The sequence below is a fragment of the Fopius arisanus genome, unplaced genomic scaffold (genome assembly GCF_000806365.1).
Source record: "Fopius arisanus strain USDA-PBARC FA_bdor unplaced genomic scaffold, ASM80636v1 scaffold00015, whole genome shotgun sequence".
Taxonomy (NCBI): domain Eukaryota; kingdom Metazoa; phylum Arthropoda; class Insecta; order Hymenoptera; family Braconidae; genus Fopius; species Fopius arisanus.
In genome coordinates this window covers 1,005,280-1,028,402 of record NW_011887754.1, presented here as the reverse complement: position 1 = coordinate 1,028,402, position 23,123 = coordinate 1,005,280, and the positions used below count along the sequence as shown (strand labels likewise).

The 23,123-nt window shown below is 37.9% G+C and overlaps 1 protein-coding gene across 2 annotated transcripts; it reads right to left on the bottom strand.

Annotated features, from left to right (window-relative positions):
* Positions 1-1,305: 1,305 nt before the first annotated feature.
* On the bottom strand, positions 1,306-22,845 carry Axud1 (AXIN1 up-regulated 1). Of its 2 annotated transcripts, XM_011299777.1 has the most exons (6): positions 20,729-22,845; positions 20,151-20,214; positions 8,528-9,959; positions 6,936-7,177; positions 5,310-5,726; positions 1,306-4,788 (listed from the first exon to the last, which is right to left on the bottom strand). In XM_011299777.1, the coding sequence occupies exons 3-6, from the start codon at positions 9,939-9,941 to the stop codon at positions 3,835-3,837; spliced, it is 3,027 nt and encodes a 1,008-aa protein (XP_011298079.1). In that variant the 5' UTR covers positions 9,942-9,959; positions 20,151-20,214; positions 20,729-22,845; the 3' UTR covers positions 1,306-3,834. The 2 variants fall into 2 exon arrangements, with proteins under 2 accessions (XP_011298079.1, XP_011298078.1); XM_011299776.1 differs by lacking the exon at positions 20,151-20,214.
* Between the last annotated feature and the right edge of the window lie 278 nt (positions 22,846-23,123).

Genomic DNA, 23,123 nt, shown 5'->3' with positions numbered 1-23,123 from the left:
TCGAGGAGCTATTCACTGAAATTTTCACTGAAAGTGAAAAATTCGAAATTTTTGTAAAAGTATCAGGAGAACATGACAATCGAGGAGCTATTCACTGAAATTTTCACTGAAAGTGAAAAATTCGAAATTTTTGAAAAAGTATCAGGGTAACATGACAATGGAGGAGTTATTCACTGAAATTTTCACTGAAAGTGAAAAATTCGAAATTTTTGAAAAAGTATCAGGGGAACATGACAATCGAAGAGCTATTCAGTTTTTAAGCAATATTTCGATTGATTAGCCATTTACAAATGAAAAAATTGGAATCATTTAAAAAAAAAAATGAATGACGGCGGGATCGAACCCGGGCCGTCGGCGTGCTAGGCGAGCACGTTACCGCTAGGATAACGCGTTATTACAATAAAATAATTTCATTAGTAGTATATATTTTGAAAAACTATGTTTTAAAAAAATGTCAAATTTCTCAATTTCACTGGATATCTCCTCGATTTTCAAATATTCAGTTTTTAAACAATATTTCCACTCGTTAGCCATTTATTAAAAAAAAAAATTGGAATTATTAAAAAAAAAAAATTAATGATGCTGGTATCGAACCCACGCGGTTCGCGTACCAGTCAAGCGGGTTGCCGATTTGACAACGCGCTCATTATGAAATTATAATTTAATTAGTAGTATATCTTCAATATATTAACGATTTTTTCTATTTGAAATTCCACAAGATGTGGCTTCCCCATACCGCAGAAAATAAAATTCACCCCGTGGACTTGATGGACACCCGAGTATTGCATGTTGCACCCTCCCTCTCTCAGGGTGCAGTACTCCCCATTCCCTTCCCCTCATTTCCTTAAAAAGGAAATAAAGCCGATCCACTCATATTCTGGCTTTCAAATTGACAAGTCTCATGTCAACATGTCACGACTGGATAATCATCCCAATTATCCCAATTTGCAAGAATCAATCGGCACATGAGAGGTACGTGGGGTGGAGAAATGTTCACAATATCTGCCAGCTTGACGAATTATTATTAATGATCCCTCATTAACAATTGTTGTAGAGTACTTGCAGCTTGACTATCTGCAGTGATATTATCGAATGACTTGGGGTGTAATCCCTATCGCGCAGTCGCGTCCCTTATCGATCCTCACTCCAGGAACCTCGACATTTTTTTCTCTCATAGCATATACTTTTCGGGGTGACTTTAATGCTGGACATAATGATAAAATAGAATGCACGGGAACGAATAAGAAAATGGAAGAGGTGTATTTTCTGGGGATACGAATACGGACAGACACAGAAAGACTTTTCCACAACATTTAATAAAACACTATCAACTATGTATGCCTTTTTTTACTCAAATACTCTAAAAGTTACTTACATACGCGGTAGTTTATATTTATACTTCTTTTATATATAATATTTATATATTTATAGTTGTAAGGAGGTGTCACGTCCCTCGCAAATTTCATTACCCTGCCAAATATTTAATTTTATCGGAAGTATTCACTCGATGCGTTCACAATATTTTTCCATATTTTTTTGTCGATTTTAATTAATTAAACATTAGTATTTTTACTATTTTACAAATTTATGCAAACTCACCGTCATTCGCAACGGTTTAATTGACGCCACAGAATCAACCATGAATTACGATATTTCGAAAAACAAGTATCATATACAATATTCATATATTTATATATAATTTTGGATATTCCGTAGCGAAGTGGAGATAGATCGAATAATTTTGTACAGATTGTTTAGTAATTATCTCGGAAAGCAGTGGATATCGGTGAAAAAATCGTGAGAGCTTGTTTGTGGATGTTCTCTGGTCGTATCCACTGGTCACTGAGATATTTCCAAAACAATGATATATCGTTTGGGCTTCTCGATTTTCACCACTCCACCACTGATTTCTCTCTCACAATGTATTTTAGACAGGATTTGCTCGGGAGCTGACACGTCCGGGTAAATATGTATAAATTTAATACTATCGTCGTACAATTATTTATTTCTTCCTTACGCAGTTATAATTCAATCATGTTTTTAAAATAAAAAACACGGACTCAGAACATATTGCCCCAACAACATCTTAGAAAGTTGTTCAATGCTTCTCTAAAATCCATCATCCATTCCGTTAACTTCATGATTAATTGAGAAATATAAAGCGGTCCCATTTTCATTAAAATTGCTTCATAAATTTTCAAAACGTGGAATTTGCAGTGAAGTGGAAAAATCCGGGAGATTATACTGTCAATCTCTCAGGCACTGGTGAGTGCAGAGGAAAATGTCAAGAGATCTTTTTGCCGATCGTTCAATATTTTTTAAAAAAATTCTCTGGACCTTTCCCTCTCGGAGATATTCTCACTGCACTCCTGCATTCCTTCAAAACTGAGAGATAATTAATAATAAATAATGAGACAGTGTGATGTCGATCAGCTGGGCACCGTGATATAACTACGTATCTCTTTCGTGTATGTTTCTAGTGTTCTCTGCGCTAGACGAATTTTATTAATGCACTCAACAGTATAACGTCAATAAAAACCACAAATTCGGTCCAACAAATCCGAAATAATTTATCATTATTAATTCTCAGCTTCATTTTGCTTCTTAATGCACGTTATCACAGTCGCGACGAGGATGTACAATACGTTTGTACAACCCTCGTGCAACGAAGAGAAAGGACGACCCTTTTTGTTCATAAAAAATTCTATTAATACAGCAGTAAAATGGTGAAAAGTTCAGAGTCGACATCTCATTCTCATTGTCAATTATCAGACTATTTAAACACCGAGTGATCCTTGAATAAAATGTTAAAAATTCGCTTTGAATCTCTTCTCATTGTAAAACTACCCATCTCCAAGGTAAGCACCTAATTGAGGGACAAGAATTTTCGACTCGTCTTGTTCAACCAATTTACTACCAAATAAATCAGAATGAAAGAATAAATTCATCTAAGGGTCAGCCCAAAAATCCACGCGACCTGCGAGTCTATGTTTAAACCACGATTTGTTTTAATTTTTTTTTTAAGTATTAAAGTTATGTAATAATAAACTGCAATCTAAGCTGATCCCATTTGTTGTTTCTTGGTCACAACCTCGTTGAAATATCGTTTCTCATCGTTTAAATTCTTATTGTCCCTCCCACAGAAATCAATAGGCAATTAATTAAAGTAAAAACATAATTAGGAACGATCCACTGAATCAATACCAACAGAGAAGCGGTACAACCATTAATTCCGCAATTATCTCCATAATTACTGATTTGAGAAATGAATGTCGGGAGATGTTTTCCCTTCGCCAAGGAAAAAATCTATCGACTACCCCTCCTCAAATCGATATTCACAAAGATATTTTCATAATCAAACAAATTATCACATTCGAATTGATCAACCACTTAATTGCTGATTTCAATACCACGACCCGGGCAGAATCCCGAGCTATCGTATTTTCGTTAAATACAATTGAACAAACAATTCAATAATAAGATGACCACTGGAAATAATTTCTCACCTTTCACGTCTGGAACATTTCGTCTTCACTCAAGCGCTTCTAGATTTCCCAAAAATCGCATTCCAACTCCTTAAATTATAACGTGAGTTGACAATAATTCAATAAAATACCGACAATTCCAATCAAAACGAAATGTCCCACATCTCAATGGAATGGAAATTTCCATTTAAAAGTTGTCCAGAAATTATCTCCAGACGACTCGACTGAAAAATTACCGAAGGGTTGTTCAATGTACGATGCAAAGAAATGCATAGCTTTCCTCAGGTACCGAAAATATTCAGCTGACAAATAAAAACCGATGAGACCCTCCATGTCATGTGCCACCGATTCAAGCAGAGACAGTTTCAACCATACTCTTCTTGATTATTTCTCCAAAGTTCTCATCACAATCATCACCCCCTTCATCACCTGGCTGCACCACAACCTTCTCCTCTATTTTGTTTGTATGATAACTGCTGATTGGCTGTGGCTCAACATCCCCATAATACGAGTAACGACCAGCTAATAATTCAGAGAATGGCTCGAGCTTGCCCATTTGCTGTACAACGCTGCTCATGGGTTGTACCGAGTTGAGATTAGTGTACTGCTGTACGCCATTATCATCAGTAAATGATGTCTCGTAGATGGATTGTTGTTGGTGCTGTTGGGCTGGGTGCTGATGCTGCTGGTGCTGGTGGCAAGATTGTTGCATCGTTGTATCTTGATAGGAAGAGTAGTGGGAGAAATTTTGATTTGAAGGTACTGATTGAAATTGAGGTGGGAATTGCGTTCTGGATGTGGAGGGAAGATTTTCATAGGACTGATAATCGGGATAGGCTTGTGGTGGAAATGGTTGGGTTGAGAATGGCTGGAAAGCTTGGCTGAACTCGGGGTGTAATTTGCGGGGTGAGTTGTGAGGATTGTCGACGGTTTCTTCGGAGGGATAGCAGTCGTCGCGGATTGCATAGAGATCTAGGCTGTCCTCGCGAGCTGGATGGAGAGGCTGGCAGACTGTCGGATCGTGGGGATCGTAGTGGAGAGTGGTGAAACCATTATTTAGGCATGTGTCCGGGGGACGGGTTGGATCGTGGATTTGAGTTGGATGGTGTTCACGGAGAGGACCTCGGGGGAGTGGAGGCTCGTGCTCCGTTGAGTCTTCGTCGCGCTGTTTTTTCTCTAGTTCCAGGCGCATTAGGGTGTGGATGAAGTGCGTACGGACTCGAACCGGATTGAACTCTATTCGTCCCGATGAGTTTGCACAGCCGTCGCGGGAACACCCGCAGGGAAAACCTGCGCGGTCCACCTTTAATCATCGAAAGTTTCATTAGTTTCCGGGATGTGGAAGGGTTCATTTTGAGAGGTCATTGGACGATTCAAAACAAAAACAGTTATCGAAAATTGAAAGCCACTGTTGTGCAGGCGAAGGGTAGGAGTGGCGAACCGCATCAGTAAAATAAACCCATCACAGTCTAACAATTCTCAAAGAAAAAATCGTGAAGCGCATTACGAAAAAAAAAAGAGAGACTAATTGATCTAATTATGAGAGTTTCCAAGTTTACTGATGACGGCGCAGTTCAGCGTTCGTCATTATATTTCAATGGCGAAGTGGTGAGCCAATTTACCTCGATTTTGATTATTGGCCAGTTTTCCATGAATTCTCAGAATTAAACGGATGAGTCGTTTTGCAGAGCAAATAGAAACTTAAAAAAATTCCTCTAAAAAATTTTTCCATCCCTCTTCGTTTCAGAGGTGATTTTGAAAAAGTATCGGAAGAGTTACTGGAAATACCAGAGGAATAAAAATCAGATAATCAAGATAACTCACTTGGCATTTGACATTAGCCCTGGAGCAAGGACAGCTCTCAGGATCACAATACCCTTTGCATCCACATCCGCAGTGCTCTCTACTTGCGCGTATATCTCTGCACTCGTCTTTCTCGAGTGCATCTATCCTTCTGACCCCAGCAGCACGGAGGAGTGCACGTCTCTGCCATGTTGGGACAGGCTGTAGAAAATAGTAGCTGTCAATATCGAGCTCCTCACCGTCGCTCGGTTCCTCATCGGTGTCGTCACTCGGATCCTCAGAGCTCGAGGCTGTCTCTACCACACAATTTGCTGCTCTCTCTGACCGAAGCTGCGCCAAACGTGCACGATGCAGTCGTCGTTGTTCAGCTGCATGCTCAGACAGTGAAAATCTCTCTGCGTGGGTATGCGTTGCACTCATGCCCAGTGTACTCCCGCCCTGAGTAATTACATTAATTACAATCAATACGATTATCAATCCACATTATCATTATTTTCGATGCTATATGGTCTTCATCCTTGCACAGATCGATATAAGTATTCGCAAAACAATTTTTTCCAAGTCAATTATAATGTCATATATCATTTTGTAAAAAATCATGATCACATATGAACACATAAAAATTGATCATATATGAAATTTCGATAAATTTCATGAGGTGCTAGTGACGTTCACTTGAGGGAAATCAATATTACAAATGAGAGACTCTATTTCTATTCTATAAAACTGACCTATTCATTTTGCAATCGATTCATTCTGAGATCAAATATTCATTTCAACCCAGTCGTTTTCCAATATAAAACTCAAAATTATTCGATGAAATTTGCAATCGGCAGATCGACTGTAGACAAAAAATTCGTGAATTTATCATTCATCAAAGGTGAATAAATTGTATTATTTCTATTTAATAAATTAATTGCTCATTGAATTATTCGTAATTTCACGAATTAAAAGTCGGTTTTCTGTCGGTCATTTCCAATGAGCAATAAAACTCCCGGGATTGACAACCCAAAAGTCCTGTACTAATTGGATTGCAAATATAACACCATGCTGTATTGCATTTTCTCATTAGAAACGTTTCATGGCAATTTCTCTAACATTTCGGACATACTCGTGGAATAGTCTTGCAATTCACTTTGACTGTGGTCCTCATTTTCTACCACTTTTCTCTGAATTATTCCGAGTATATTAAAGGCTCAAAGAGATCCTCAGAAGTACAAAATCCCAAAGTACAAAGTACAACTCAGATTTATACGACTTAAAAACTGAATAATATCTCTATTTGATATTGTTGAGATTTCTTTAAAATTTTATTAACCGCGTTATCCCAATTTTTCACGATGAAAACATTCCCAAATTTTATTAACATTGAAAATTGAAGAAAAATTGTCAAAGAAGACAGTCCTCCAAAAATTTCGCCATCTCCTTGACTCTCCCAAGTATTTCCAAAAATCCCACCGTCGAACGCAAGTTCTTCATCAATAATTTATTTAATTTTTCCCCTTCATTACAGATTAAATTATTAAATGAAATTATTACGCGTACTTGAAATACTTGGAATGAAGTAGATGCAAATGAAAATGATGAAGAGAGTTATCGGTGAAATTGGGGATGGGAAAGAAATAATAATATATGATGGATCAATACCTGAGAGGGCACACAGGTGAATCCTTGAGAGCGTGGAAAATAATAAACGGTAACAGCGTCAAACTGTATATTACGTTTTTTCCTAGCTGGTTCACTGTTGTTACGTTTGGCATTCGGCTCACCCTCCATGCAATCGCTCAATCGTCGCTTCAGGCTACTCTTTTGTGGTGTTGGAAAACTAGGCAGTGTCACTGCACTGGTACTGCCGCTAGATGACCCGTAGTCATCCAGTGTATTCACCACTTTAATCAAATACGTGATAATCATTAATGCCGGTTGTCATTTCTACGCTCCAGGATTAATCAATTCATCCCTGCCAGGCAAAATTTCATGGAGTGAGGGTGTTTTTTAAATGGAGAGGGTTGTACATAAACTAGTGGTGGTGAATATCAAACTTTGGTCATTAAAGTTTTTCTCGGTTTTCAGAGTTCATGCAGAATTATTGATTTTCACCGTGGAGGAGGGATAGGATATTACAGTGCCGGGGGATTCATTCGTTTTTTGGGAATAATTGGAGAACGGAGGACTTGTAATTCATGCATTTAAGTGTGAATTATTTTTTAACATTGAAATTGCTCTGGGCTCATTTATTCGGAGGAATGCATTGCAGAAAATTGAAGGATACCAGATTTTTCAAGTTTTATGCGTAATATCTAGGTTTTTTTAATCAGGACAAACAACGGTTCAGACTTTCTAGCTTGGGGAAAAGCGCAGCATATGGAAACTTCGTTGATCAAGAGACGAATAATAGAGAAAACAGAGTTTTATTATTTATTGTCTTGAAACGGTTTTTTTTTTGCCAATTTTAATATCAAATTTTTCTCGCGGTGAGTTTATTTATTGGGGAATTCATCGAACACTGGAAAATTCGATGGACAACCATTTTTTAATTACGTAATTATGTTAGTCTTTTTTCTACACAAAATTTATCCTGGAAGATTGAAAATTCTAATCACATTTAACTTGACATTTGATGTGTGAAGCAGGAATGATGATTTTTTTCTTATTTCAAATTCTTTAGAGTTGTTTTTATACAGAAAGTTTAGAATTTTTGTAGTGAACAACATTTGGATTATTTTAATTCACTGCTCTTCGTCAAATTTTAAATAACCAATGTTTTGAAAACTCCATACATATTCGCGGTGAACTTGAGAGCGGGAATTTGCGTCTCTGTGAAATGGTAATGAGTAAATTTGGAATCAGCTTTCTAATTATTCATCTTTTGAGAAATAATCCGGGGAACTGTGAAAGGGATAATAATTCGTCTACTTATGTTTAATCTACGTCTCTTGAAATTAAAGTCTATTTAATTTTGGGTTCATAAAAATTACCTCCCGAGCCTCGAATCTCGAGAAATCGAATTGACGAATGGAAAAATTGCTTTCTTCCCTTTTCCATTTTTATTAACACCAGCAACTTTATTCACTATTAATCCAGAATGTGAACTATTGATTTTCTGTCTACAATGCATCACTTCCTAATTAAAATTTCCAATCTCCCGATTTTCCAGTCAAAATAACAGAAATTATGATTTAAAAAAACCCCCCGGAGTAAAAAGACGATAAAAACGGTAATATCGCATGATCCCTTACCTTTCTCCTTATCCGACAGTATATCATCAGGTATTCTATCCAAAAAACTGGTCTCTGAATCGCTTTCGGGTGCTGGAGTAGGTCCAGGATCCCCAGAAATTTCTCCACCAAGCCCTGAGTCACTTCCATCGGATCTGACTTCATCCCTGGCCCCGGTAGCCAAAGCGAGACTCTCAGCCGAGTCCTCAGTAAAAGCCTCAGGCTCTTCAGCCCCAAGCCTCGCCATCACTTCGGGATTCACCACATCACAAACAATAGCACCTGTCTCGCACCTGACAACAGTCTTATTGATAGTGATGGTAATGAGCTCAGAGCTATCAGAGCCAGTCTCAGTCTCAGTCTCAGTATCATGCTGCTCCTGAACTTCCCCAATTCCCCTCCCAACATCCACCAAACTGTCAGAGGATTCACTGATCTTGGTAGCCTCCAACACATCCTCCTCAAATTCCACCTCAAGTTTTCTTGCGATCCTCACATCACTCTGCCCCACACTCTTCTCTCCCAACCCATTTACCCTCTCAATCATCACCATCGGACTCTTCCTCGTCAACTGATCATTCTCCAAATACTTGGGAGACAAACTAAATCCCTCAATATCCTCCACCCTCCTCAAATCACTAACACACGTGTGCTCCACCGTCAAATCATTCTCTGACTCCTTCATCTTAAGTTTCAAGCCCTCCGGAGTCTTATCAATTCGCTCCAACACGATCATCAAGCCCTTCGGCGTACTCATCCTCTCCTTATCACAAACCCTATCCTCCCCCACCTTCGAAACAACTGCTGTCTCATTAGATTCATGTCTCTTATCATCTTCACCACAATTTTCACTCACAACACACTCAACATTATCTACTAAACTATTCAGCGATGCATCGCGATCATTATGCTCGTGTTTCTCATCATCAAACAGTCCAGAATCAGATGTCAACGATATCTCACCGAGAGTTCGTTCATGGAGACTCACTAGCACCGGTGATAACCGTCTGATATCATTCTTCAATTGTTTAGCTTCTTCCTCCGAGATCTCCACACCAATTTTCTTCATCTCGGCATTTTTCGATGGAAAATCACGCGACCGATCATTCGGTGATGATGCACTGTAAGTGCACAATCTATCACCGAAGGTACTCACTTCTGTCACAACCGCTTCTGCATTCTCAGAGCTCTCATTGTTGCTATTGCTGGACATTTCGAAATGGCCAATAGTCGGCACTGCACCATTGCACGACAATTGCTGTGATGTACATTCCTCGTGTAGATCATCATCATGATTGTTTATTTTAAAGTAGGTAGCGGATCTCACGGGGGCTTCAATAAACGTCTCATCGTTACTCGCTGGCTGATCCACTGAGCTGGAATCCTCTTGGGCCTCAACAAGGTGAGAAAGATCCTGGGCCAAAGCCGATTCCATCTCGTGCCTTTATCTGATCTATTCCCATAAACAGAGATAAACAAAAAAAAGCGCATATTTATAAATATTCATTAACATAATTACATTCATTATTTCAATCTTCGTTATCAGGAGAAATGGGATTCAGATTATTCCGTAAATATTCTCGGGTTTTAAGCTGTAAAATTCCGAGATATCTGCATTTGTTGTTAATTTTTTTTTTCATTTGAGAAACGAAATTCTTCGCACAATAAATTCTCTGACGATTTTCTCTGAATTCTTGGGTTCTATGGAATAATATGAAAGTCCACTTTCACTGGTGAATAACAAAAAGGCTGGAGGCTTTATTAATTAATGATGGTTTGTTGGTTGAATAATTTATTTGAGGGTATCATAAGCAGGGGTAAAGGTAGAGGATGAGGAGAGCGAAGGGATCAATAAGCCGCACGGTCTAGGCTGGTATCGCGCACCACTCCTGTGGAGAGTTCAAGTGTTTACCAGCGTGTGACAGTGAATTGAACAGGGAAAAATAAATAATTTTTCCTCTCATCAATTGGCAACGCCAAACCATCCAGTCAAAGACGCCCCGATACTAATCAATCAACGCAAGTCCAACAATAATTATGAATACAATCAGAATAAAAGCAGAGAGACGACAGGACATTTACCTTTCTGCAATTAAGTCCCTGAATCCCACCCTCCTGTACCCTCAACACGCGAATATGTGATTAAAACACTCGCAAGTCCAGTGAGAATCATCCTTGATTAATCAATCAAATGAACAATTCAATTTGCCTGATAATTAATCAAGTGAAATGAAAATAATTTCAGAGATAAATATAAGGGGTGGGATGGATTTGTTTATTGGTGTTTGATGGTGTCAAGGGGTTGTTTTAGTAATCCGTGGGTTAAGAATTTTCGCTTGTTGTAAAAACAGGTGTATTTTTGTCAGTTATAGGGTCTCGGGGAGTGATAAGCACCCGTCCAACCCGTTCAACAGATCGCGTAGGAGTGAGCGCTCGGGTTTTCACAGTGACTTGGACTAGCGCACAGCACAAGTACTGAACAGCGTCATCCATCCCCACCACCAAATCCCCTTTCACCCCAGCTACCTCACCTACTGGTTTTCCTACCCCCTTGTCGTCATCACCACCCGGGTCAGCCGTTCTCCGCACTTCGGCGCTCTCTCTGGTACACCAACGCCTCAGATTTTAACTCCACACAGCGCGCAGTTCTCCTTTCCACCTTTCCATCCCAATCCATTGTACTCCATTGTAAATCCAAAATTTATTTTTTTCCTCATCATCGCTCATTTTAATTCAATAATTCCAGAACTGTCGAGATTATTTGAAATTTAATGAAAAAATTTATTTGTTACTTTGATTTATGTTTAGGGATTATTTCGGGGCTTTAAAGGGTCATGATTAATTATTTAAAAAATTATTCGGACAATATCGCACTTGCTTTGGTAATGTTTTCATCCAACTGTTGCATACTGCCAAAAAATTCGTCGGGAATGAGTGACCGCGGGAAACTCGCGGAAACCTCTCCGACTCATCTCCGTCGCGACTGTCGATCTCTTGTTTGGAGTCTTTATCGAATTATCGAATCATAAAAAAATCATGGCCATTCAATCGAGTCGAGGGTACAAAGGGGCTCTCTAACTCCTGGAGAACCGCAATCGAAGATACTCAACCATGAATCAATAACTTCGTGATGGAATTCGAGAGGGACTACGAAATGTATACATTCCCCACAGGTATATATGAAAAACTCGTCTGTTTCGTAATTATTTTCACGGATCTAGTTTAGAAATTCCAGTCGAGAAGAAAATATCGCCACCATTCGATATTCAATCGAATGAATTTTCAAATAATTGACGCATCAGTGACAGAGGGCTCAGGGGTTTCACCTGAAAATTACGGGGATTCCCCTCTTTAGCTACCACCATCGAAAAAAATTATATTATATATTTATATATATTTATTAAATTTTTCCGAGGGGCTAAAGCTGAACTATTCAATTCGATCGACTCGAAAAATGTGGAAAGCAAAAAAAAAAAAAATAGAAGATGGAGAAAATAATGTAGAGTCTCTATAACTCAGGTGGCGCGGGGCCGGCATTCCCCTTCCCGAGTTAATGAGATATAAACAAAATGAATGTTGAAAAAACCGTGGGAATTTCTGGAGTGTCGCAAAGCGGTATGTATCTATAATATATATCAAATATATGGGCATATACTTCGGTCAAACAAGCACATATATCTAAATCCAAAACATTAAACATGTGTATGTATAATAAATATATATATCTGATAGGTTTTCTTCGGGAAATGTACTATACCTGGAATATAATAAATAAATATTCAGTATATATCTGATATATTGCGTTTTCCGTGGAATATGCCTGCATAATTGATATATATTTTCCATATTTCCTTTTCCAGGAACATACCTCAGATATACATGCTGAATATGTATGCAATACATATATTTCCCAGATATACCAGCGAATATATACCAGATATATATATTGGGGTAAAAATAGAATGCGTAATTAAATTTTCATTCATATATTTTTCGAGTGAGAGCAGCTCCTTGATGTGAAATATTGGCTGTTGAATTGAAATGAGCCCTAAATAATTGATGAACCAAATCATAGATGAGATCCGAGTTCTTTGGGCTGGTCAGAGTGAACTAAAGGGGTGGTTGGATGGGGTAGAATTCCGATTTTACGAGGGAGGCAGACGGCGTCGGGTCGACGATATTGCCATCGTGCTTTTCCGCTTTCCACTGTCGGTCTATTCGTGCTCGTACGATGAAAAAGGTTGGAGATAGCTACAACCATCTCTCTTCAACTCATTGCAATAGTTTCTAACCCGAGAGAGTCCCGTCTGCGCTGGTCATGTATACATATGTACTCCTTCTCTCTCTTTCTCACCCTTTCTCTCATCCTCCCTCTTCCTCCCTCGTTTTCCCTTTTCCTCCCTCGTTCTCCCTCTTCCTCCCACCACCCACTTCTATATGAATATACCTAGCACATATATATAACGTATATAACCCTATATAACCGTATATAAACGTATATAAACGTTTATGTACTCGTGAATACATAGCGCCGACCTACGGTTATTCCGCGCGCCATAGTTGATGCTCTCCATCGTACGTCGAGCCCCTCTGCAATACCCCTGTTGTAATATATATGTATCCAATGTATATACACGACTACGGGTATATACAACAAATGTATGTGTGGAAAATGTAACCTCATGCATAGTGGCCTCGGTACATAAACCTCCAGAGAGAGGGAGAAAACTGGTACCTCGGGAGAGGGAGTGAAATTACGAGTGACTGAGGGAGACAGCAAGAGGAAGATGGTGAATATTACCGTGTTTCCTCCTATCCCTGTATTAGTGTATTTGTGAAAACTCGATGCATCTGTGAGTGGAAGACCTCTGCCAAAGGCATAACGATGGTGAAGAAAAAAAAAAAGCCAAGGGAAAAAAAAAAGGGGGGACCATATATAAGTGGTTATGGTTTGTCTTTATACTGTGGAATTTTACTGACATTCTTTCCGTTGAATTTACACTCCTTCAACATTTATCAACACTCATGTATCGTTTACAAATATCACTGCCTTGATGATTTATCAAAATATTAATTTTGTTATAAAAAAAAAATAAAGGAGTCATGAATATTGTTGCGTATTCGTTATCACTGTTACTCTGAATTCAATACCTCTCGACGGATACGTCATTCTTTTATCTCTCGTTTTGTTCGACATGTCAATCTTTTTATTATTATTTATTTCGTTCCACTTTAGCTTGATAAATTTTTCAATTTTTTATTTACTTTTTTTTTAAATTGTTTAACGCGGATTGGATGGTTTTTGGGGGCTTTGAAGAGGTATCAGGGTGAGGATATTTTTGGAGGGGGTTGATGGGGAATGTGAAGAGAAGAAAGAAGATGAAGATGAGGAAGTGGGTGGTATGGGGGATGGGGGTAGATTGGGGCTTGTAAACGAGGTTGAAGGGGTGAGGGGTGGAAGAGGGAGGGCTCTACCTCCGGTACCGAATCGATCCCACCGCAGTGCTAGCTCTATATACACTGGGCCACGTGCATACCCTGAAGAGGAGCTTCATACCTCTGTACCTTCGATCGACTATATATTGGACTCTTCTACCTCGATATCTTCATATCTTTTTGGCTAACGTCGACACATCGTGGGGAAGAGGAGGGTTTTATCAAGTTGGGAAGAGATTTCGAGGACACATCCCCCAGGAAAATTATTTAAGACATATTTAATATTTACCCGACTTGGAAAAAATTGAAAAAAAAAAAAAAACTGAAATGATTTCGATTGAAAAACTAGATTTGTAAGTAGATGGGTTTGAAAATTGGAGTTGGAATTAGTTGAGAGTTGATCATAAACAAATTCATATAAATAAATAAATTTGACCCTTTAAACCGGCTAGTATGAAGGCACATAACGGTACCTGAGGAGGAGCCCGAGGTCAGGCACGAAGGCACTGTCTAGTTGAGTGAAGCGAATAGTACACGGTAAACAGAATACAAAGGAAAATATAAACACATTGTGTAGATATTTTTTTTTTTTCGCTACACCTTCCGAAATGTTTCTCTTTCAGTGGAGTAATGTTGTTAGAGGGGGTCAAGAATATCGTGTATGTGGTGTGACGTCAGTGGAGCTGGTGCGCAGACGTTTAATTCCATCGTCATCGTAGTGTACTCTATCCTGGCGCACGAATCGTAAAGAACCCTCTCACTTCCCTACCCCTGGGTGGATGTACACATACGCATGTATACAACTGGGTTGTAAGCACGTGCGAGAACGCTCGTAAACTACTTTTTCATGGCTCGACAGACTCCCTCAATGCATCCACAAATTGAGTGTTAAATCAAGGAAAATATTAATTGTTTGTCGCTGAATTACAAGTGAATTTATTGAAATGATTTTAAATTGGTGGAGGGTAGAATCGGCACTGAGAGAGGGGATTTAAGGACGTGACCCACATTTGACCCAACCGCTGTCACTGGAAGGACGTAAGAGAAAATGAAACTCCACAACAAAGATATTAAAACTCGGTAAAAGTTTCACACAATTTCGACCAACTTTATCCGACTATTGTTTCGTAAATATCTTTTCAGTGGAGGGGCTTGAAAAAATTGGGATGAGTTTCATCGAGTATTTTCCAGACTGCGAAATAATGTATTTCTTCCGACGAGAATTTTCACTTGTGCAGAATTCCCTCTTTGATCTGAAGATAATCACAGGAGTGGAAAAATCCTAGGGCAACAGTCTGGAAAATATTTTTCGATGGCGATTTTCAAGTTTTCGCGTGTGAGGCATCCACCACCGATTCCCAGAAAACCAGGAAAAGCGGTACGGAAAAACTTCTCTGATCAGTTCACTACTGGGATGTTTGTAAAGTATAATTCATGAGGATTTTCCAATGTTAAGTGAATTCTAATTGGAATTCTTCCTATTGGAAATTCAGCAATCTTTATTCTTCTCCAGAACATCGAGTAATTTATAGGATTTTTCTCCATTTCGTCGTTAGAGAAGAAAAGTAACAGTAAAGGAAGTGAAATATCGATATTGTTATCGCAGTTACTGAAAAATTGGATTTAAATTTCCCAAAACTTCATTCTACTAAATTCCAGCTCCGGAGTGCAGTACAGCTCTCTCCATAGTTTCCTAAGCACTTCCATTGTTCATTCCCCCGCGCGTAGATAAATTCCTGACCTACTTAAACCTTAAAAGTGTATAAAAACTCAAAAATTTTTTTCAATTAAGTTGAGAAATCCCCCAGAAATTCTGTCAAAATTTTTTTCAAGTCAAATCCATTTGAGTGTCAAATATAAAAAAAAAATACGTATGGTATGGCAAGTGTTTCCGCAAAATGTTCATGCGGAGGAAATAAATATCTCCGAGAATGGAGAGAGGAATAATCATTAAAATTAATAGAACCCCTTAATACCCCTTTTCTGGGAAAAATTCAGTTGACACAAAAAATCATTTGTTGCTCCACTTCACTCTATATAATTGGGAAAAAAATCAAATGATCATCGATTGGTGAAAATTGATTTCTCTGAGATATCCGTATGCCCACAAAACAAATTTGCAATCCAAAAAAAAATATCAATGATACCGAATTAAACAACATTACTGACGTCAACCCCAAACACCCACACAACTTCACGAAGTCAAGCATCAGTGAAGTTTGTTCTGTCATTGCGCCCATAAATACATCCCTATACGATATATACATTTACCAGTTGCCCTGGCAACGATTCTCATAGTGAGACTGAAATTCTGTCTTTTGCTCCTCTTGCCACCCTTCTGGCACTAATTCACTCGACTCCCCCTCCACCCATCTCATCCCCCACTCCACTCGGACCTCCGCCTCTCTCATTGGTCAAATATATAAATCCTATACCTATATGCGCGCGGCGAAAAACTGAGAGACAGACATAAACAGAGAGTCAGTGGTAGTGAGAAAAGAAAAAGTAAAAATTGAAAGAAAAAAAAAACGATAAAATAAGAAGAGGAGGGAAAAAAGAGAGAATAGGGGAAAGAGGGGTAAAAAATACGAAAAATGGACAAAGTGAGGAAAGAAAAGAACAAAGAGTGTCGAGAGGAGAGAAAAAGAGGGAAAAAGAGAGATTGAGTAAATAGGGGGGTTGGGAGAAGGATGGAAATTGGTTTGGGTAGGAGATAGGCAAAGGGAGGGAAGGTGGAGTGGGTGACTGGTTGAAAATGGAGGGCGGGAGGGAAAGGGGGAGGAATCAATGACGGTCGCCCTGGCAACCGTGCTACACCCGATCTTCCATCCATCTAGGAACAACTTCTCGCCATATCCAACTCCCACATCACCACCTACTGGGTTTGGTATACACAAAAAAAAAGGAAAAAAAAAATAGCTACCCTATACGGTTCTGTTCCATTGCTCTCCTCATCGCGGAGTTTTATTTTTTTTCATTAGAATAAATGGATTGATTGGGGTGGGTGACTTTAAGAATGCTTTGGATTCTGAGATTCTTTTTTTTTTCGTCAGGGAAATGAGAGGGGCTTCTTGATTTTGTTGTTGTGATTGTTTTTATTCGGAGGGGGTGAGCATGGGGGAGGGTTATATCGTGATGATAGGGGTGGCTTCGAGTGCAATCGTGAGGCGATTTTCTAGTTGCCATTGGGAGAGTCTATTCTTGTGTGAAGAGGTATAATTTAATGGATTAATGTCTTGTCAATATTCCATATCAATAATTTATATTTTTCGGCAAAATTTCGGCAAATTCGTATGATTTTTTATGTAATAAAAATAGCCCCGAACTCTGAAAATAATTGAACTGTAAATCTCATCAATTTTACTATACGTTTTTTATTTTTATTTATATTATGTTATTATTTTTAGTTTTGCGGCAAGTCTGATTTTAATTTCATCTTCAGGGTGGAAGGAATTTCGAAGAATATAAGGAAAAAAATATCATTGAAATCGATTTCCGGGTGATCTGGGGGTGGGAAGGACACTTGGAAAATTCTCAGTCGATAATTATTCTTTGAAATAAATGTTTAATGATTAATATTTAAATAGAAAATCTTTAAGCCGTTGAAAATCGATTGGTCAAGTGGGGATCGATAAAAGAGTGAGTTCTCGATTGATTCGGTGTTCGTAAGTCTCTTCTAAATGTACTACAAATCGCCCTTAATCCGGTGTCCTTGACCCAAATCGCATTGCCGGTCATTGGATTGCGGAGTGATAAAAAAAAGTGGGGAGGTGCAAAGGGCGCCTGTCCAGGGGATAGAATTAGCCTCCGGACGTTGACCCTGAACGATAAGTTTTGCGATAAGGCTTTCGGGCAGACGAAAAGCCATTTCTTAATTTCTCTTTTTTTTTTATCGATTTATCCCCGCTAACACATGCGTCAGACTTCAAATATATTTTTGAATTTTAATGAAAGAAATACAGAAAGCGATTCAGAGGGAAGAAATTAATTTGAATCAATCAAAAAATCTTCATCCTGACATTTAAAATTCTGGAATTTCACAGAATTGTCAGTGGATCCTGAAATTTCATGATTTTCTCCTCTAAAGTGCAATGTTACTCTCATGAAAATTGCTGCAGAGAAAAAAAAATCATCTAAAAATAACGTGAAAGTTTTATAACGCAAAAATGGGAAATTCCGATAAAAATTCCAGAAATTTTTCTTAAAAAAACGCACCAGGTGCATTTTTTTCACGGAACGTTTAGTAATTTTTTAATTGCCGAATTATTTACCCGTAATGTTTATGGAAATTTATCTTCCCGCGACTGTTCGGGAATTTAATTTTTTTTTCTAATAGTCTCATTGGCGCAATAATTTTTGAGAGGTCGAGGCAGTGATTTTTTAACGCGGCATTTTATTACTTTCTTACGTGATCCTTCGAATTATCGATGTATTACATTTATTTTCCCCCCACATTGGTGGATACTATTGCACTCATTTTTCAAGGGATTTTCCACGATATTGTCGCTTATTTTCCCCACCTAGAGACTGGACGTACGTCATAAAAGTACGGAAGACTCGTATGTGTTTGTCGTTTTGCCGTCGTATATCATACGGCCTTCGGTCTCAGCACAACTTGTCACTTCAATGCGTAATCAAAAGAAAAAAATCGAAAAATATATATAATTCGATATATCCTAGTTTCGATCCAATAATCATCCGCTACTCCAAAAATCCGTACACAATTAATCCCAAATATGTCGCCACAAAGCTCATGTTCATTCCCTAACAATCATTTAACAAGTGCATGGAAAGTTTTCCACATAATTTATTGTTGCAAAGTGTCGAAATATTTTTTTGCTGTAAGATATTTTTTTGTCGTGTAATAAAAAAGATTGTCCATATTTCAAGTTTTATTCGATGCTGTGAGAAAATTCCATCTCCAAAGGAAATTGTCATTTCAATTTTTGGCAAAATTCGAAATGCTCAATCCGTCCGGATAATTAATCGGAAAAATTGGCCGTATGATATCGACAATTTTCACAAATGAAATCACAATCTTGTTTAATACACGAAATGAAAAAATTTTTCGTCACACATTCACTGCACACTTCATATCTTTATATAGTATGAACATAAATCGATCTGTCCGATTGTCGAAGATTGAGTCTTGCACATTTTTCACAAATCGAGTTATTTCAGGTTTCAACAAAAAATTCAGTATTTTTCCCTGATAGTCTCGCGAAGTGAGTCGCAATAGCTCCGACGTAATGAAATAAACAACATTCTCTCTTCACGAGTTCTTATGAAATTTGTTTTTGAAATAATAATTCTCCAGATGGAACATTAGGAAACATGGACCATAAAAAATTAACGAAGATTAATGTGGAATAATATGTCGACATCAATAACGAGGATCTTCCAAAAATTCATTCTGGAAATTTTGCCTGTTTCTCTTCGCAATAATGAGTTATGAACTCTAAGTTAAAATTCCTTTTATAATATGACGACCAATCTAGTGTTATTGACCAGAACTCCACGATTTTCCATGTCTTATTGAATTATTGATGATTATTGAAGGACTTCCGAAGTCTATTAACCGTGTGACAATTTTTCTGAACAATTATCCAAACATTTTCGGTAATTCGGAAGAATGCTGGAATTCCAGTAAAAGATCTATCATTTCTATTTTAAAAATCTATTGACTCTCTTATAAAATTTATTATGCAACGGTGTGTCAAATCCCCTCTCCCACTTTGAGAAAAAAAAAATCAATTGGAGTGCGAATAATTCCTCGTCTCCAGTTGATAACTTCTAAATTTCCTGATAACACGTCTTATCACCCTCGCCCCTCCTCGCCTTCAAACTATTCCCAAAATCCCGAACTATTTTTCCCCTCGACTATCGAATTCCCCAGTAAACTCATGGATTCGATTTATCTGCTTTTCCTCTGGCATAGAAAAGGCCCCAGGATTTTAGTAGAGACTTCTGCAACCGTTTGTGCTCAAACGAATGCTCAGAGTTTCCACCACCCATTGATGGTGAAAGAATTTTCAGACCCAAAGAAACCACTCTACCATGTTGATAGCCATTTCACATAAAAACTCACGAAAATTCCGATAAAAAAATTCTCTCCTGCTCTTTACCGAATCCTTGCAGCCCCCAGCCGCCCCTGAGTTACGACAAGGAAAAGAAAAATGAAGAAAAAAAAAATAATTCCAAAACATACCTAAACCTGAAGAAAACAGACGTGAACCCTCGCCTTGGAAACTAAATTCCGTCGATTTTTTCTCCTGCAGTATGGGGCAAAATAAAAAAAGACCTATTAAATCCTCAAGACTTGAAAACCGTCGCCAGTTGAAGTTAGGTCAAACCTTGCTCTCCCCTACTCTCTAACCCATTAAAAAAAAACTTTAAAAAAACCATATCCACTACAGTTGAAACATTGGAGTACAGAAAACCGTTCTCCAACCATCGAATCCACCACCACCATTCACCTAGGCCTCAATCAGGCCTCACCAACGCAGTAACCTACCACCAGTGCATCTACTCCGAATATATACGTAAGAATTTCACGCAAACAATGAGAGGAGACAAGTGGGATGAATGCGAGGGAGATAAAAAAAAAATTTGAGATAGAAATAGACATTAACGTCATCTGTCACTGAAACGAATGAATTTGAGGCGGAGGAGGAATTGCGATTGGGTTATTTGGGGGTATGAGGGGCAAAATGGGGGGGAAGATGTGTTAAATAGAAAATTGAAGGCTATCGCAGGTATGTAGTCCCTTGGATGGTTTGTACTCACCGTTTTGGAGTTTCTCACATGTTTTGGAGCAATGAGGTTATCACTATTTTTAAGCTACACTCTTTATTTATTTATGTTTTTTGTTCAATTTGTTTTTAATGGTGGGTTGGGAGACACTCGGCAGCACCGCGTTAAACCGTAATGCTCGTGAGCACCACGGCGGGCGACAGCACCCTGGCCATCTTGAAGAATAACCTCCGAGGGGGGAACGCACACCAACAATTCACGAACAACACTAGCGGGATAAATTCTCATGTACAAGAGGTTTACACGGTTTTTCCAAGGGGAAAATAAAACGACAACTGTTGGCAGGGATTATAGGAGAAATCAGCAGCGCTTATGGTAGAGGTACAACAGCGAAATTTCCTAGCGGTGATTAATGGAACTAAATCAGAGGACGTACCAGTGAATAAGGCAGGGCATGAGGCAGAGGATGTCGGTAATGGAGTAGTAGAGATAGAGTGAAGGGAATCGAGAAGATTGGGGAGCTAATGGGGATAAAAATTTTCACCGACGGAAAATAAAAGGGGAATGAAAATAAAATTGAAGGGTTTAATTCAAATTTTACACCGAATGCATCTCCACTTTTTTGACAATTCGCTGACTAAATTCCAGAACGCTTTCAGATAAATATTTAAAAATTGATGCCTCAGTTTGATGTATATTCTATTTTCATTGAATATTAAATTCTCTCAAATCGAGATAATCTTCAAAAATTTATTGTATGTCTTGATGCTTGCAAAGTCGGTGACTGAACGATTTCGCTCAGTGTCTTTTTTTAATTTAAGACTTCTCCATGTATTTTTATAGCGATTCTTTGAGGTGGCACTGTGCCTTCCTAAGACAAAACGAGCGTGGAAATTCAATTGAAGTATTTTTAGAAATAAACCTCAAAGGTTGATTCTCCAAAAGTTTTTTCTTTGGCATTACAATTATTTTTAATACATTCAATTGCAAATGCAAATATTTTTGAGTCTCTTGTTCGATTTTCAATTACTTACAATATTTTATTTGAGCACTAAGCGTTCAAAACTACACTACAATAAATATTACTAATTATTATTTATTTTTGTCTTCCTAATATTAATATTGACGTTTCGTTTCATTAGAATCTACGGAATCGCACGATACAATTGTTAAATCTAAAACTCCCATTTGTATAATTTCGTCTTGTCATTTTTACTTTCATCGTGTTATGACTTCATATTGATTAATTAATAATAAATGATTTATTATTAAATAAGTAGACAGATACTTTCACATGCTCGTTGGCACTTGTTACGATTTTGTCATTGTGAGCTTTTATATCAATTACCATAAATATATTTATGCTTTATTTTTCTTATATCTCAATAAAATATTAATCAAAGTTTTTTTTATCAGTTTACCTTGAGATTAATAAATATATGACTTCAATGCTCGACTTTTATGGACGCCCATGACTAGGAATTAATTATTCTCACATGTATCACATGCTATATTGACTATCGTGTTTACGGACGGGATTCGAAAACTTTTTCATTCGCTTTTGAAAAATTCTTGAATCATTTTTTTCGTCATAACCCTCCGTTCATCTAAAAGATCATCAAATATTATCTCTTCGTTATAGAAGAGATTCTACCATTTGTTCGTTGATTCTAAAATTCAAGAACTATCAACTTGAAAAAATATTTTTGCAGTCAGAGAAGTTATCGTTTGTGATTTCTTGATTCAGTAGCAGAGAAGACCAATATTTTGCCAATATATTCAACAGGAAAAATTTCCGGAGGAAAATATAAGAGAACGTTTTTTTAGAATGCTTTAAAATAATTCCGTACATCGAAAAAATAATGTGTACAAATTTATCAAATAAAATTTATGAAATAAAATATTCGCTGTTTTTTTTCTTGTAGAAAATTGTATTCGTAACAAGAAAAAATCTCATGTGTAAAATATCTCATTAGAATGTCCAAATACTTACTCTGCACTTTTCTGTTAATTTTCTTTGGTAAATTCTGAGCTGAGTGTGACAACTCTCTAAAACTTAAACTTAATACTTTCATTTTTCCTGTGATTAACTTTCTTTGTTTTGTCATCAAAAAAATCCTTCGGTGATTTTCGTGATGTTTTCCACGAGGTTCAAGTGGACTCAGTACCAGAGACACTGAGATCTCCAGTTACTGTGATGTCAGTGGAAGGTCCACTAGCAGTGACAGCTGCACTGTTCATCGCAGACAGTCCCTGGAGGCCCTGAAGCTCAGGAACGCCTTGAAAAAGTTTTCCAGGGAATCCTTGGAGTAGATCATAAGAGACTGGAGTTGGTGGAAGCACTGCTCCATGTGCATGTGGTGATTGGAGAACGGCGATGACTCTTCTGAGTTCATCCAGAGCATTTCCTTTGAATATACAAAAATAA

What these genes read in the sequence shown, in the direction of transcription:
- Axud1 (XM_011299777.1), bottom strand. Translation starts at nt 9,941, where the DNA reads ATGGAATCGGCTTTGGCCCAGGATCTTTCTCACCTTGTTGAGGCCCAA. An exon ending in ACTGTCGGATAAGGAGAAAG is followed by an intron (nt 7,178 to 8,527) that starts GTAAGGGATCAT and finishes ATTTGATTAAAG; the next exon opens with TGGTGAATACACTGGATGAC. An exon ending in TCACCTGTGTGCCCTCTCAG is followed by an intron (nt 5,727 to 6,935) that starts GTATTGATCCAT and finishes GTAATTACTCAG; the next exon opens with GGCGGGAGTACACTGGGCAT.